We start from the raw sequence: 17,545 nt of genomic DNA, 5'->3' as shown, positions 1-17,545 counted from the left end.
TAATTGCTACCTTAGTGAAGTTTATAATTAAGAAGAGGAAAACAGACTTCTATGAGGTAAATAAATCAATGCTTGTGAGAGTAGAATGTAGGGGACAGTAAAATAGAATGGTTCATGCGTGTGTTCCAGTGTCCACTTCATGATGCCTCGTCTCTGCTGTGTGATTTTGGCAAAGTTCCTTAATCTCTCTGGGCCTTGGGTTCCTCACTGGTCAAACGGGAATAATGAAACCCCAATCCTTATCTCTTTCTGGGGATTAAATGAGACAGTGCATGTAGATGACATAGAACAGTGTCCGCCATGTACTAAATAAAAGGTTTACTCAGTAAACCTTTGCTCTTCTTCTTCTTCTTCTTTTTTTTAATGACAGAAATCAGTTTAGGGCAATTGTGGGGCCCCCCCAGATAGGAATACAGGCATTTACCTAAGTTTGTTTTTTCCTTTTCTTTTTTTCCCCCCAGTGTCTAAAGTTTGGGTTCTTCAGTTGAAATCCCAGACTTTGATGCAGTGATTTTTGAGTCAGGAGATAGGGGGACTGTGCTGCTGTGAGGGATTTGCCTTTGGCCATGGGAACAGTCTGTCATCTGCCTGCTTGTCTAGAATTCTGCTCTTTGGGGAGCACTGTGGTCACGGCCTACATCCTCCTGCAAGCTGGGATGAGATTGAAACAGGCTAAAAGCATCAGTGCTGGCTCCTTCCCGTCTCTGCTCATTTCTGAAACCAGTCTTGGGATCTAAAGCTAGGACTGCTAGTAGGAAAAACCCACATTCATCTTTCAAAATGTTAGTAATTTATTTTAAATTATACAGACAGTTCAAAAATGTATTTTTGTTAGAGATAAAGTTTTTTTAATGTAGAAATAGTGTGCTATTTGATTCCCTTCTTTAATCTCAGTTCCTCCCCAGATTAATGATTGATATTAGTTGAAGGTGATCACTGTTCAGATCTTTTCCTAGTCCCTTATGTATGGAGTTATAGAAATATACAGCATTATGTATAAAGTTTTGAAATATACTGTCAGCCTTCTGCATGTTTGTTCACCTAACATTATACACTGGATCACTTTCTTTACTGGCCCATGTAGATCTTCATCACTATGTTAAATTGTTGTGTAGTCTTTTGTGCTTCCCTGGTGGCTCAGCAATAAGGAATCCACCTGCAATGCAGGAAACACAGGAGACACAGTTTCGATCCCTGGGTCAGGAAGATCCCCTGGAGGAGAAAATGGGTTGCCATTTCCAGTATTCTTGCTGGGAAAAATCCCATGGATAGAGGAGCCTGGCGGGCTACAGTCCAAGGGGTCGCAAAGAGTCAGACAGGACTGAGCAACTGGGCAGGCATGCTGCCTCACCCAAGCCATATTTTTTTTTTTTTTTACTATGAATACTTATAGTATCCATTGCCCACTGAGGGGCGCTCAGTTGTTCCAAAGCTTCATTCTTAAACAATCTGCACTGAGCATCCTTGTAGGTATCTCTTTAAGTGATTAAGCAAGTGTCTCTCTAGCTAGGGCAATGACAAAGAAGGAGAAATGCTAGGTTCAAAGAAATGTGTGCTTTTAAATTTAGTATCTTTTATAAAATTTTTCTCCTGATAATTTCATTTCACTTGATAAACCCTGGGAGAGAAAACACTTGTGACCATACCCATAGGTGGCACTGTTGAAGAGGAGGTGTCTTGGTCCCTTTGTGACATCTACTCAACCAGGGTTTACTGAGCACAGATCATGTGCTGGTGTGGGGTCAACTGTTCTTAGGGGCCATGCCATTCAATCCCTCTTAGCAATGCTTCTATCTCTCTTTGACATCTTTCTCAAGGTTGCATAGCTCTTGGTTGCCAGACCCAGGAAGTCTTGCTCTGATTCCATACTTTTAGATATTATTTTATTTTCCCTTATCTTCCAGTCTGAAATAAAACATCATGTTTTTGTCATTGACCTTCCTTTTCCCCTATGGTATTTGTAATGAAACATTTATAATCCATACTGAGGATTTAGGTAGATGTTAGAATGGCACCCTGCTCCAGTACCCTTGCCTGGAAAATCCCATGGATGGAGGAGCCTGGAAGGCTGCAGTCCATGGGGTCACTGAGAGTCGGACACGACTGAGCAACTTCACTTTCACTTTTCACTTTCATGCATTGGAGAAGGAAATGGCAACCCACTCCAGTATTCTTGCCTGGAGAATCCCAGGGACGGGGGAGCCTGGTGGGCTGCCGTCTATGGGGTCACACAGAGTCGGACACGACTGAAGTGACTTAGCAGCAGTAGCAGTAGCTGTTGTATAAGGGTTTTAACATGTATTCTCTTATTTACATCTCACAAAGACCTTCTCATTTCAGTTCAGTTCAGTCACTCAGTCGTGTCTGACAGGCCTCCCTGTCCATCACCAGCTCCCGGAGTTCACTCAAACTCACGTCCATCGTCATGCCATCCAGCCATCTCATTCTCTGTCGTCCCCTTTTCCTCCTGCCCCCAATCCCTCCCAGCATCAGTCTTTTCCAGTGAGTCAACTCTTCGCATGAAGTAGCCAAAGTACTGGAGTTTCAGCTTTAGCATCATTCCTTCCAAACAACACCCAGGGCTGATCTCCTTTAGAATGGACTGGTTGGATCTTCTTGCAGTCCAAGGGACTCTCAAGACCTTCTAGCCAGGTACAAATATTATTCCCACTTTACAAGTAAAGATATGGAGGATCAAAGAGTTTATTAGAGAAGCTAATACACACTGAAGTCTGTCTTTGTTTCAACATTATACATTTTATGTGTATTAGCTCATTTGGTTTTTCACAAAATATTATGAGATATATATCATTATCACTTACATTTTAGAATCTATGAGGGTTATACAACTTGTCTGGTAGATAACAGACCTTGATTTAACTCTGTCTGCTCAATTCTGGTGCCATTCTGACATCATGTCACAGGGCCCCTGCCCCATCTACCTGCTGGAACCACTTATTGAATAAAACTTCTTCATTTGCATAAAAATGCTTTCAACCTATTCAGAGAACCTGCATGCCTCTGTGGGATTTTTCTTACCTTGGCTAAATATTCCCAATTCCTTCCTAGTTTCTTCCTTTAGTTTTTGGGTGGCAAGTGGATGGTTGAAGGCCACTTTAAACATAAACACACACACACACACACACACATATAATTGTGTAAGTATAAAAGTCTAGAACTCTTATTAGATTCTCCAAGAATTCTGCAAAGCCCCAAATGATTAGGAACTGAGTTCAAACACAAACAGCAGTAACAACAACACAATTAACATTCTCATAGGTTTCCTAGACCCAGGTAAATGCAGTCTGTTAGGGGAATATGAACTGTTACACCTCAGTTAGATGGGAACTCAGATCATTCCATTGAGCCTGAGGATTAATTTCATTTCTCATTTGGCCGCAGGAATGTGTGAAATGGTCCCAAATTGTTTCCTACAGACCCAACATCTCTACTGAGTCAGGAGCCTGAAGCCAGCATGAGGAGACGCACACGACTAAGTCATTTCCTAAACAAAATCCAGTGGCCTGAGATTAAATTCCCTGTGTTTATGCCTCAGGCTCACTTTTACTACCTCAATAACATCCCAAATCCTTTTTTTCTAGTCCTTTTCCCTCCCAGTCTTCTGGTAACACTGCTGCTGCTGCTGCTAAGTCACTTCAGTCGTGTCCGACTCTGTGTGACCCCAGACGGCAGCCCACCAGGCTCCCCCGTCCCTGGGATTCTCCAGGCAAGAACACTGGAGTGGGTTGCCATTTCCTTCCCCAATGCATGAAAGTGAAAAGTGAAAGTGAAGTCGCTCAATCGTGTCCGACTCCTAGCGACCCCATGGACTGCAGCCTACCAGGCTCCTCAGTCCGTGGGATTTTCCAGGCAGGAGTACTGGAGTGGGGTGCCATTGCTTTCTCTGTCTGGTAGCACTAGGCAGAGGTTAAAATACCTTTGCTGGGAAATATAAGTCTCAGCTCCACCATTGTATGCCTTATTTTTTCTTTTAAAATCTCAAGTTCTTGTTCTAAGCTTTTCTAAATCTCTTTCCTCAAAATGTACCATGGAGATGACAGTACATGTTTCACAGGGCTGTTGACTTAAGAAACGCATGAGGACGGTCCTGGTCCATAATTCCTGGTGGTGAATCAGAGCCCTCAGGCGGGACTCCCATCCCCTCTCCTCACTGCATCTCTGCTGCTCTTCCTACGCACACACCTTCATTCTCAGGCCAGGCTGGCTGGGGAGCAAGAGGCCACATCTACCAGCTCCCAGCTGACTTGGTTCCTTCCAAGTACAGAGACATTTTTTGGTTTTATGATTTTTTTTTCACTGTTCATCACACCAGGGGAACAGCTGATGAGTGGCAAAATTACAAACTTGGAAAAGTGACAAAAATTAAAAACAAAAAAATCTCATGGTAGTCTTACTTGACTCACTATTAGAATAAGTCTGAGATTATGAAAGCTCCACTGACTCCTTTTTACATGGCTCTACAGAACTCTCAGTTTCGTTTCTTTCTAGGTTTTGTTCCTCCGGATGGACATCTTTAATATTCTGATGCCTGTCAGTTGTTTTTTTCCTGCTCATATCACTCAGTAGAGAGGCTCCATTCTATGATTTAGGCTCAAAAGTTGTGTGTGTGTGTGTGTGTGTGTTTTAAAGAGCTGTGGTCACGTATGCCGTGCAAGGGCTTCCTGACTTGTATTATTTATTTTATAAGACATCTCCAAGTATGGATCTCCTGCTGCAGGGCCCTCCTCTACTCTGAATGTGTTTGGTCTGCAGACACCATCTGAAGAAACTCTACCTAGGTAGGCAAATCCTTACCTCCACTCTGTGGCTGCCTAGAAAGGGAGCTCAGAGACATGGTGTGACTTCCCCAAGATCACACAGCAAAGCAGAGGGAGAGCTGAGACTCGTTCCTCGGTTTCAGATGCTTTAAATTTGGGCCCATAGACCCCTGAGGGTGATGTTTTCAGTAAAAAACTGATATTAAATTGAGGCCCAGAAAAGGCCAGTGGGGTGAGAGAGGGCTTGCAGCGAGTCAGGGAGATTGCTGAGCCCAGAGGCCAGTGCTTCTGATCCCATGTGCAGTTACTGTTGTCCCATGACTGGCAGCAACTATCTCTCAGGAGAGCTCCCGGAGGGCAGGTTTTCCTATTTGATCCTCAAGTATCAGGATTCACTTCTTCTCAGCCCTGAATTGGATCATAATGCTCACCAACAATATGAAGTCCAAGCAGTTTTTAATGTACCCCAAATGTGCATGAGGACTTGGCTGTCAACCCAGGAACACTGAAAATAAAGTGAACACGGAAATGAAGTGAACATTGTTCTGAAAATAATCACATTTTTCTTTCCTTGAGGTTCTTCAGTTCAGTTTAGTTAAGTCGCTCAGTCATGTCCGATTCTTTGCCACCCCATGAACTGCAGCACACCAGGCCTTCCTGTCCATCACCAACTCCCCGAGTTCACCCAAACTCATGTCCATTGAATCATTGATGCCATCCAACCATCTCATCCTCTGTTGTCCCCTTCTCCTCCTCTCCTCAATCTTTCCCAGCATCAGAGTCTTTTCAAATGAGTCAGCTCTTCGCATCAGGTGGCCAAAGTAATGGGGTTTCAGCTTCAACATCAGTCCTACCAATGAACACCTAGGACTGATCTGCTTTAGAATGGACTGGTTGGATCTCCTAGAATTCCAAGGGACTCTCAAGAGTCTTGTCCAACACCACAGTTCAAAAGCAACAATTCTCCAGCACTCAGCTTTCTTTATAGTCCAACTCTCACATCCATACATGACCACTGGAATAACCATAGCCTTGACTAGGTGGACCTTTCTTGACAAAGTAACGTCTCTGCTTTTTAATATGCAATCTAGGTTGGTCATAACTTTCCTTTCAAGGAGTAAGCGTCTTTTAATTTCATGGCTGCAGTCACCATCTGCAGTGATTTTGGAGCCCAGAAAAATATAGTCAGCCACTGTTTTCACTGTTTCCCCATCTATTTGCCATAAAGTGATGGGACCGGATGCCATGATCTTAGTTTTCTGAATGTTGAGCTTTAAGCCAACTTTTTCACTCTCCTCTTTCACTTTCATCAAGACATTCTTTAATTCTTCTTCACTTTCTGCCATAAGGTTGGTGTCATCTGTATATCTGAGGTTATTGATATTTCTCCCGGAAATCTTGATTCCAACTTATGGTTCCTCCAGCCCAGCATTTCTCATGATGTACTCTGCATAAAAGTTAAATAAGCAGGGTGACAATATACAGCCTTGATGTACTCCTTTTCCTATTTGGAATCAGTCTGTTGTTCCATGTCCAGTTCTAATTGTTGCTTCCTGACCTGCATACAGGTTTCTCAAGAGGCAGGTCAGGTGGTCTGGTATTCCCATCTCATTAAGAATTTTCCACAGTTTGTTGTGATCCACATAGTCAAAGGCTGTGGCATAGTCAATAAAGCAGAAATAGATGTTTTTCTGGAACTTCTTGCTTTTTCGATGATCCAGCGGATGTTGGCAATTTGATCTCTTGTTCCTCTGCCTTTTCTAAAACCAGCTTGAACATCTGAAAGTCCACAATTCATGTGTTGCTAAAGCCTGGCTTGGAGAACTTTGAGCATTACTTTCTAGTGTGTGAGATGAGTGCAATTGTGCAGTAATTTGAGCATTCTTTGGCATTGTCTTTCTTTGGGATTGGAGTGAAAACTGACCTTTTCCAATCCTGTGGCCACTGTTGAGTTTTCCAAATTTGCTGGCATACTGAGTGCAATACTTTCAAAGCATCATCTTCCAGGATTTGAAATAGCTCACCTGGAATTCCATCACCTCCACTAGCTTTGTTCGTAGTGATGCTTTCTAAGGCCCACTTGACTTCACATTCCAGGATGTCTGGCTCTAGGTCAGTGATCACACCATCGTGATTATCTGGGTCATGAAGATCTTTTTGTACAGTTCTTCTGTGTATTCTTGCCACCTCTTCTTAATATCTTCTGCTTCTGTAAGGTCCATACCATTTCTGTCCTTTATCGAGCCCATCTTTGCATGAAATGTTCCCTTGGTATCTCTGATTATCTTGAAGTGATCTCTAGTCTTTTCCATTCTATTGTTTGCTTCTGTTTCTTTGCATTGATCGCTGAGGAAGGCTTTCTTATCTCTCCTTGCTATTCACTGGAACTCTGCATTCAAATGGGTATATCTTTCCTTTTCTCCTTTCCTTTTCGCTTCCCTTCTTTTCACAGCTATTTGTAAGGCCTCCTCAGGTACCCATTTTGCTTTTTTGCATTTCTTTTTCTTGGGGATGGTCTTGATTCCTGTCTCCTGTACAATGTCACAAACCTCCATCCATAGTTCATCAGGCACTCTGTTACAATAGGTTTTTCTTGGTCTCAGGGTTGGATGGTGGAAAAGTGGGCATGGGGAACTTTTAGGAACATTTGTTCTCTTACCATATCTCTCTGTTTTACAAAACCAGATGAAGCTCCATGGTCTGAGCAAGCTGGCCTTTCCCTCAAATCAAGGGATTCTTAGAGGGAAAAGTGGTTGGAGATGAGATTTTCTATCTTTTTCTTGGGACTTCATTTGGATACATAGAAATATGTAACATGATACTTGGTAAATGCCTTCTGAATCTATGATTCATTAAGCATGGCTTACCTGGTTGCTTCTCTATGCAGGGACCACAACATATCAAAATGAGGAAATCTTGACCTCTGTCCATAAAGGTGTGGGATACACAGGCTTGGGTTGAGCAAATAACCACTCAGTGGGCTTTGTTTTGGGGTAGAAGTGTGAAGAAGTGCCCTGGGGACCCAAAGGAAGGAGAGAAGGATTCTAACTGGGAAAGGAGGGCCAGGATGATTTATCTCAAAGATCCTTGAATTGGCTCTTCATGGATGAGAGCATTTCATTGAGCAGAGTGAACAGGCAGGGATAAGAGTCTGAGCAGGGATAGGGTGACTTATAGGAGCATGGAATCTCTGTGATTGTTTAAGAGTCTAGTTTAATCTAATGGAGATAGGAAGCTAGAAGTAGCCTAGGTTCTTAAAGGCTTTGATTGATGGAATGAGGAATTTCGATTTGACCCCAGGGTCCTAAGAAACTGTTCATGTGTTTGGAGAAGGGAATGGCACTTTCATCTCTGTTTTTTGGAAATATTGTGCTGGCAAGACTGTGGAAGCTGTATTGGAGGGGAGTACACCTGGAGGCAGAGAGGCTCCCCAGGAGGCTCCTGCTGTTGTTATTCAGACAGGAGAGGAGTGTGTCAGCTAGAATGATGGCAGCAGTAACAGTGAGAAGGGACAGAGTCAGAGCCATTTAGGACTTGGAATTGAGAGGAGCTGGTGACTGGAGTAAGAAGGAAGGATGACTGATTCTCTGTACTTGGGATTGTAGGTGATGTGATGGGTTCACTGGTAAAGGAACCCCAGAAGGAAGAATGAAAATTATCTGGGTGATCTTGAGTTTGAAGTAAGTGCCCCTGGATGATGTCTAACAGGAAGTTGGAAATGTGGGGCTGGGTGGACCTACAGATGCTTCAGTGGGGATTGGTGTCTGATCACTGGCACCTCCCTCTGATTAAAATAATCATTACTGTGATGATACAGTGTAAGTGCTGAATAAGGACTTGCCACTATACCAAAGCTTTCATATGTATCATCTCATAGGGGAGCATTTTGGGCTATTGATATTATTCTTGGAGTCATTGATAATAAACAATAGTTACTGACTGTTTATTATAGGAAAGGGCTTGGTTTGATGCTTTCAGAGCATTATCTTATTGTGAACCCTTGTCCAAATGTTTGGGGTGATTCTATTATTACGTTCATTATAAAGGAGAAGAAACTGATATTTGTGAGATTAAAACATTTGCCGGAGTTGGATATGTGACATTTCAGACTGAATAACCCTCATTGTCCTGAGACCTGGACTAATTTTCCGGAGTGCCATGACAGTGCCGGATGCACCACACAGGATCAAATATCCTCCCATCCAAGAAGACTAACAGTGAAAAAGAAGGTGGTCTTCTCCCCTCTCCTTCTTCTTTTGATTATACAAATGTAACCCACTAAGTACTTGAGGCAGCACAATGCTCACCTGTCTCCTTTTTTTTTTTTTATTTTATTTAATTTTTAAACTTTACATAATTGTATTAGTTTTGTCAAATATCTAAATGAATCCACCATAGGTATACATGTGTTCCCCATCCTGAATCACCTGTCTCCTTGTAAGTCTTATAAGCATCCTATTTTAATGGCTCACTTCTCATCTATCACTCCTCAGGCTCTGGCTCAATTTTTTCTGCGCTGAGGCATAAGGAACCTGAGCTATTTGGAACCCCTGGAAAGCCATCTAGTGGTGTCCAACCTGATACCATCTGCCTGGGAGCATACAAACCAGTCAACCTTCACTTTCCTTCAGGCCAGTAGCATCATGCACTCTTGGGTAGCCATCCTGGGCCTCCTACTCCTTCTGACAGGTAGGTGCACAGGTGGGCTGTGCTTTGGAAGCCCTGAGGATGGGGGAATATAGGGGGTATGTAGGTATGGTTGAGCAGGGTAGATTTCTAGGGCATTGTTTAAAAATAATGGGGTCAAGTAGTGAGCAAAGAACAAGGCTGAAACCTTAAGCCAAAGAAATTGCTTAAACACTAAGAATTATAAAATCAATGGCTAGAGGAACAAGGCATGACACAGCACACATGCATCTGCTGCCATTTGTGTTGTTCATGTGTACGCGTGAACTTCTCACGTGTATGTAGTAAACAGCAACCATTGTTATCATGGCATGGAAGGGAACGGGAAGAAGGAATGGGGACGGATGGGAAGGAGAATGACCTTCCCTCTTTCCAGTGGCTTTAGACTCCATGCTTCCAATGTAGTGGGTGTGGGTTCTATCCCTCATTGGGAAACTAAGATTCCCCATCTGTGCTGTATGGGAAATTTTTTTCTTAATAGATAAAATATTTTAATTCAAAACATTCTATGAGAGAGGGGAGAAAATTAGTGATAGATATATCCTAAAATTTAAAAACAATCTTTACAGGTGGAACATGAGTAAAAGTACAATTTAAAATTATACTTCTACAACAAATTTTTAAAATTAATATGTATTAGCTTTGTGATCCCAAAATGATATTAAGCAAAATTAAATATTATCAGAATTCCAGTGAAGAAAATACTCTTATACTATGTAACAATGAGTGTCTTATTCCCAAAGTACTTCCCAGACTCATAGCCCAGTTCTAACTATGAAAAGTGAAAGTGAAAGTGAAGTTGCTCAGTGGTGTCAGACTCTTTGCGACTCCATGGACTGTAGCCTACCAGGATCCTCCATCCGTCCATGGGATTTTCCAGGCAAGAGTACTGGAGTGGGTTGCCACTTCCTTCTCCAGGAGATCTTCCTGACTCAGGGATCGAACCCATGTCCCCCACATTGTAGGCAGACTCTTTTTACCATCTGAGCCACCAGGGAAGTCCTGACTATGATTAGCTGTTAAGTCTCATATTTCTTTTAGGAACTTTTTGCCAATGCACGGTTTTTAAGCCAGTGCCACAGGTGAGAGTTTTCCTGCCTGTTTGTTCCTAAGAGGCAAAATTTAGTATTTTACTGAATATTCTCTAATTTTTTGGTTTTGTCTGGGTAAGTGGACTGTGATTAATTGCACATAGCTCTAGAAAGGATCCTTGCTTGAATTTTTTGGAATGACCCTAAAGCCCATAAGACTCGAATTCTCCTAAAAGTATTATAAACTCATTTTCCTAAAAACTGACTTCTAAAGAGTTTACAAGACTTCCCCCTTCTAGTCAATGATGTTTAATAAAATATTAGACCTGTTTTTTAAATTTTAAATAAGAAAGGGTATTATGAAATGACTATGTTCAATGACCACTGGAAAATTCAAATAAAAATTGAAAATCAAAACTTTGAATGCAATAGAGTTTTTAAACCAGATTTCAGTTAAGGCAGTGATTGAATCTAGGAGAAAGGAAAAGACACCAGTGTGTTTTATATATTTAATAAAAGGATACCTGTCAAATACAGGATGAATATCCACATACTCATGCATTACTAGATGTCATTTGTTTCAATCAAATCTTTTGGAGAAAAGTTTGATCATATTCACCAAAAAAGCTGAACATAGATCTGACCTTTGTCCTGATATTTTCTCTAGAAAATCTGTCCTATTGGGAAGCATAGGACATTTTCATCAATCGAGAAAAATGTTTATATGATCTTTCATCTTCAATCATATCTAATAAATAGTGATGCTGCTGAAGAACATGTTAACATGGAAATTTGCTTATACTAAATTCTAAAAACTCAAGATACAGTCACATAGTTTCAAACCAAATAAGCTATATGAAAAAAATTAAAATTATTAAAATGAGAATATTGAGACCTCATATTCTCACGCTCTGGTTTCTCTTTATTTACAGATGGTGTAACCTCTTACCATCAAGTGACTGGAGTAGCGGGTCAGTCTGTCAGGCTACCCTGCTCATATACTGGAGAAATCACAACTGCATGCTGGGGCCGAGGGGCATGTTCTTTGCTGAGCTGCGGAAGTAACATTATCTGGACTGATGGATACAAAGTCATAGTTCAGACAGACAGACATTATCAGCTAAAAGGAAATATTGGTGAAAGGGATTTGTCTTTGACCATAGAGAATACTGTCCCATCTGACAGTGGCTTGTATTGCTGCCGTATTGAGAAAAGAGGGTGGTTCAATGATATAAAAATCATTCAGGAGTTGAATATAAGGCCAGGTGAGTTTGTCTTCCTACATTTTTTGATCACTTACTCTAGGTTCCCAGAGATAAGAGTTTCTGTTTGGTATTAACTTCCTCTTCCTTTAATAGGGAAACAGGAGGTTCTTATAGTTTTGTTTTCTAATAACTCTTCAGTAGAATAACTTGTATTTGTGTAGAGTAGAATATTAAAACTAATTTTGATTCAGGGTCATAGGCTAGAGGATCTTTCCAGTCAGCATCTCCTAAAGCAGTGCTTCAGGAGTTCTAGTTGCTTAATGAAAATGCACTCTGAGGTATAGTGAACATTGCTATGGAGCTAAATTTATTCCACTTGAAGAATTGCTCTTTTCTCTAGATCATATCTTAAAAGAATTTTTAAATGGTCTTTCTTAACCTTTTAAGACTTATAAAGAATTTCACATATATAAAATAGATACTTTGACAACAGTCAACACAGTCCTGTTGCGTATACATTGTTCAGTTCAATTCAGTAGCTCAGTCATGTCCAACTCTTTGCCACCCCATGGACTGCAACACACCAGGCCTCCCTGTCTATCACCAACTCCAGGAGTTTATGCAAACTCATTTTCATTGAGTCGGTGATGCCATCCAACCATCTCATCCTCTGTTGTCCCCTTTTCCTCCCACCTTCAATACTTCCCAGCATCAGGGTCTTTTCAAATGAGTTAACTTTTCACATCAGGTGGCCAAAGTATTGGAGTTTCAGCTTCAGCATCAGTCCTTCCGATGAATATTCAGGATTGATTTCCTTTAGGATGGACTGGTTGGATCCCCTTGAAGTCCAAGAGATTCTCAAGAGTCTTTTCCAACACCACAGTTCAAAAGCATCAGTTCTTCAGTGCTCAGCTTTCTTTACAGTCCAACTCACATCCATACATGACTACTGGAAAAACCATAGCTTTGACTAGATGGACCTTTGCTGGCAAAGTAATGTCTCTGCTCTTTAATATGCTGTCTCAATTGGTCATACATTTTCTTCCAAAGAGCAAGTGTCTTATAATTTCATGCATGACTGCAGTCACCATCTGCAGTGATTTTGGAGCCCAAAAAAATAAAGTCTGTCACTGTTTCCACTATTTCCGCATCTATTTGCCATAAAGTGATGGGACCAGATGCCTTGATCTTAGTTTTCTGAATGTTGAGTTTTAAGACAACTTTTTCACTCTCCTCTTTTACTTTCATCAAGAGGCTCTTTAGTTCTTCTTGGCTTTCTGCCGTAAGGGTGGTGTCATCTGCATTTCTGAGGTTATTGATATTTCTCCTGGCAATCTTGATTCTAGCTTGTGCTTCCTCCAGTCCAGCATTTCTGATGATGTATTCTGCATATAAGTTAAATAAGCAGGGTAACAATATATAGCCTTGATGTACTCCTTTTCCTATTTGGAACCAGTCTGTTGTTCCATGTCCAGTTCTAACTGTTGCTTCCTGATCTGCATACAGATTTCTCAGGAGGCAGGTCAGGTGGTCTGGTATTCCCAACTCTTGAAGAATTTTCCACAGTTTGTTGTGATCCACACAGTCGAAGGCTTTGGCATAGTAGATGTTCTGTTAAAGCAGTAGATGTTTTTCTGGAACTTTTTTGCTTTTTTTGATGATGTAAAGGATGTTGGCAATTTGATTTCTGGTTCCTCTGCCTTTTCTAAATCCAGCTTCATCATCTGGAAGTTCACAGTTCATGTACTGTTGAAGCCTGGCTTGGAGAATTTTGAACATTACTTTACTAGCGTGTGAAATGAGTGCAATTGTGCATTGAGTTTAAGCATTCTTTGGCATTGCCTTTCTTTAGGATTGAAATGAAAACTGACCTTTTCCAGTCCTGTGGCCACTGCTGAGTTTTCCAAATTTGCTGGCATATGGAGTGCAGCACTTTCACAGCATCATCTTTTAGGATTCAAAATAGCTCAACTGGAATTCCATCACCTCCACTAGCTTTGTTTGCAGTGATGCTTCCTAGGGCTCACTTGACTTCACATTCCAGGATGTCTAGCTCTAGGTGAGTGATCATACCATCCTGATTATCTGAGTCGTGAATATCTTTTTCATATAGTTCTGTGTTTTCTTGCCACCTCTTCTTAATATCTTCTGCTTCTGTTAGGTCCATACCATTTCTGTCCTTTATTATGCTCATCTTTGCATGAAATGTTCCCTTGGTATCTCTACTTTTCTTGAAGGGATCTCTAGTCTTTCACATTCTATTGTTTGCCTCTATTTCTTTGCATTGATCGCTGAGGAAGGCTTTCTTATCTCTCTTTGCTATTCTTTGGAATTCTGCATCCAAGTGGGTATATCTTTCCATTACTCCTTTGCTTTTTGCTTCTCTTCTTTTCTCAGCTATTTGTAAGGTCTCCTCAGACAACCATTTTGCCTTTTTGATTTTTTTTTTCCCTTGGGGATGTCTTGATCCCTGCCTCCTGTATAATGTTACAAACTTCCATCCATAGTTCTTCAGGCACTCTGTCTATCAGATCTAATCCCTTGAATCTATTTCTCACTGCCACTGTATAATCATAAGGGATTTGATTTAGGTCATACCTGAATGGTCTAGTGGTTTTCCTTACTTTCTTCAATTTAAGTCTGAATTTGGCACTAAGGAGTTCATGATCTGAGCTACAGTCAGCTCCCAGTCTTGTTTTTGCTGACTGTATAGAGCTTCTCCATTTTTGGCTGCAAAGAATATAATCAATCTGATTTCAGTATTGACCGTCTGGTGATGTCCATGTGTAGAGTGTTGTTGGAAGAGGGTGTTTGCTATGATCAGTGTGTTCTCTTCGCAAAACTCAATTAGCCTTTGCCCTGCTTTATTCTGTACTCCAAGGCCAAATTTGCCTGTTACTCCAGGTATTTCTTGACTTCCTACTTTTGCATTCCAATCCCCTATAATGAAAAGGACATCTTTTGGGGGTGTTAGTTCTAGAAGGTCTTGTCAGTATTCATAGAACCGTTCAGCTTCAGCTTCTTCAGCATTACTGGTCAGGGCATAGACTTGGATTACCGTGGTATTGAATGGTTTGCCTTGGAAATTAACAGAGATCATTCTGTTGTTTTTGAGATTGCATCCAAGTACTGCATTTTGGACTCTGTTGTTGACTATGATGGGTACTCCATTTCTTCTAAGGGATTCCTGCCCGCAGTAGTAGATATAATGGTCATCTGAGTTAAATTCACCCATTCCAGTCCATTTCAGTTTGCTGATTCCTAAAGTGTTGATGTTCACTTGTGCCATCTCCTGTTTGACCACTTCCAATTTGCCCTCATTCATGGACCTATCATTCCAGGTTCCTACGCAATATTGCTCTTTACAGAATCATACTTTACTTCCATCACCAGTCACATCCACATCTGGATGTTGTTTTTGCTTTGGCTCCATCTCTTCATTCTTTCTGGAGTTATTTCTCCACTTTCTCCAGTAGCATACTGGGCACCTATTGACCTCGGGAGTTCTTCTTTCAGTGTCCTATCTTTTTGCCTTTTCATTTTGTTCATGGGGTTCTCATGGTAAGAATATTGAAGTGGTTTGCCATCCCCTTCTCCACTGGACCACGTTTTGTCAGAACTCTCCACCATGACCTGTCTGTCTTGGGTGGCCCTACATGGCATGGCTCATAGTTTCATTGAATTAGACAAGGTTGTGGTTCATGTGATCAGATTGGTTAGTTTTCTGTGATTGTGGTTTCCAGTTTGTCTGCCCTCTGATGGAGAAGGATAAGAGGCTTATGGAAGCTTCCTGATGGGAAAGACTGACTGAGGCAAAACTGGGTCTTGTTCTGATGGGTGGGGCCATGTTCAGTAAATCCTTAATCCAATTTTCTGTTGATGTTGTTGGCTGTGTTCCATCTCTGTTAATTACCTGGGGCAAACTACGGTGGAGGTAATGAAGATAAGGGTGACCTCCTTCAAAAGGTCCCTTGCATACACTGCTATACTCAGTGCCCCCAGCCCTGCAGCAGGCCACCACCAACCCACGCCTCTCCTGGAGACTCCTGGATACTCACTGGCAAGTCTGGGTCAGTCTCTTGTGGGTCACTGCTCCTTTCTCCTGGGTCCTGGTGTGCACAAGGTTCTGTTTGAGCCCTCAAAACAAGAGTCTATTTCCCAGTCCTGTGTAAGTCTGGCAGCTCTATGGTGGGGTTAATGGCGACCTCCTCCAAGACGGCTTATGCCAAACCCAGGTCTGCTGCCCCCAGAGTCCCTGCCCCTGCGGCAGCCCACTGCTGACCCATACCTCTACAGGAGATACTCAAACACAGTTTTGTCTCTGTCTCTGTGGGGTCTCTGGGTCCTGGTGCACACAAGGTTTGTTTGAGCCCTCTGAGTGTCCCTGGTGGGTATGGGGTTTGATTCTAAAAGAGATTTCACCCCTCCTACCATCTTGCTCAGGCTTATCCTTTGCCCTTGAACATGGGGTATCTCCTCAAAGTCACTCCAGTGCCGCGCAGCCGCTGCTCCAGCACCTACCATCTTGATGGACTTCTCTGCCCTTGGAAGTGGGGTATCTCCTCAAAGTTGCTCCAGCACCACACAGCCTCCACTCTACTTGAGTGGGTAGACTTTCCCTTCTCCAGGGGATCTTCCCAACCAAGGGATCAAACCCAGGTTTCCCATATTGCAGGTGGATTCTTTACCAGCTGAGCCACAATATATGAGCCTATATAGTTTCACCCCTTCCCTCTGCTCTGTCTTGGATTTTTTGAAACATGTTTCACCCCTGATCATTAAATTGCTAGTTTTAAATTTAAAATAGCCTTATCGCTCTATGAAAACATTTGCATCGCAATAGCTGTTGACCTGTGGCTTTTAAAAATTTCATGAAATTCAAAAAACTGGGAAGTTTACATTTTTCCATCTTGAGGTAGATATTCTAATTTTCCTTACTGTTTGATGAAAGGATCAAGTTCTTCAGGATTTCCTAGTTTCTGGTGCTCTTTCCTAATAAATGTTCTCCCACTAGGGTCTTCCATTGACAACAGAACCCAATGCCCCTGGCCTTCTTGAGCTATGTCTCTTGTTTAATTTAAAGGAGCTTGATATTACATTACAACCTTCCATCTTTTGTACTTGGCTTGTGTCCTTGAAGGAAAGTAAAATAAGGTCAACTTTGATACAGCAAATAGCTGACTCTGAGGAAAGTACATCTAGGAAGTAATTTAAGGAAAATAGGCTGATGCTAGAGACATAGGTTTTGAACTGTGGTGCTGGAGAAGACTCTTGAGAGTCCCTTGGACTGCAAGGAGATCCAACCAGTCCATTCTGAAGGAGATCAGCCCTGGGATTTCTTTGGAAGGAATGATGCTAAAGCTGAAACTCCAGTACTTTGGCCACCTCATGCGAAGAGTTGACTCATTGGAAAAGACTGATGCTGGGAGGGATTGGGGACAGGAGGAGAAGGGGACAACAGAGGATGAGATGGCTGGATGGCATCACTGACTCGATGGACGTGAGTCTGAGTGAACTCCGGGAGTTGGTGATGGACAGGGAGGTCTGGCGTGCTGCAATTCATGGGGTGGCAAAGAGTCGGACATGACTGAGTGACTGAACTGAACTGAACTGAGAGACATAGGTAAGGAGGTTGCATGTGGAGAAGAGATTTTTTTTTAGAGTTGTAAAATCGTATGATTGGTCTGGCTGAATATTTTTTCAACGATACAGAAAAAAATTAGTAGGGGACTTTTATCGTGTTTAATAGATGAATATTTAAAGTCACTGCCCTGTACAGCAGGAAACTGGTCCATAACTGAGCCAAAGTGATTCCACCTCCAATTCAATTCTTTGCTTAAATTTT

At 41.9% G+C, this 17,545-nt stretch overlaps 1 protein-coding gene across 3 annotated transcripts in view; it reads left to right on the top strand.

Moving 5' to 3' along the window:
- LOC147369760 (hepatitis A virus cellular receptor 1-like) overlaps window positions 1-17,545 on the top strand; it is a 41,765-nt gene that overhangs the window by 5,705 nt on the left and 18,515 nt on the right. For all 3 annotated transcript variants that reach the window (XR_015167876.1, XR_015167875.1, XM_086412631.1), the window contains 2 exons: window positions 9,272-9,467; window positions 11,428-11,760. Coding sequence is in view for 1 of the 3 variants with exons in the window: in XM_086412631.1 (XP_086268757.1) it covers window positions 9,422-9,467; window positions 11,428-11,760 (379 nt within the window). In the remaining 2 variants the exon portion in view is untranslated. The remainder of the gene's footprint in view (window positions 1-9,271; window positions 9,468-11,427; window positions 11,761-17,545) is intronic.

Source organism: Bos grunniens, chromosome 7, assembly GCF_055505025.1.
Source record: "Bos grunniens cultivar Pamir isolate PY7600 chromosome 7, Bosgru_T2T1.0, whole genome shotgun sequence".
Lineage (NCBI taxonomy): Eukaryota > Metazoa > Chordata > Mammalia > Artiodactyla > Bovidae > Bos > Bos grunniens.
This window is presented reverse-complemented; position numbering and strand designations above follow the sequence as displayed.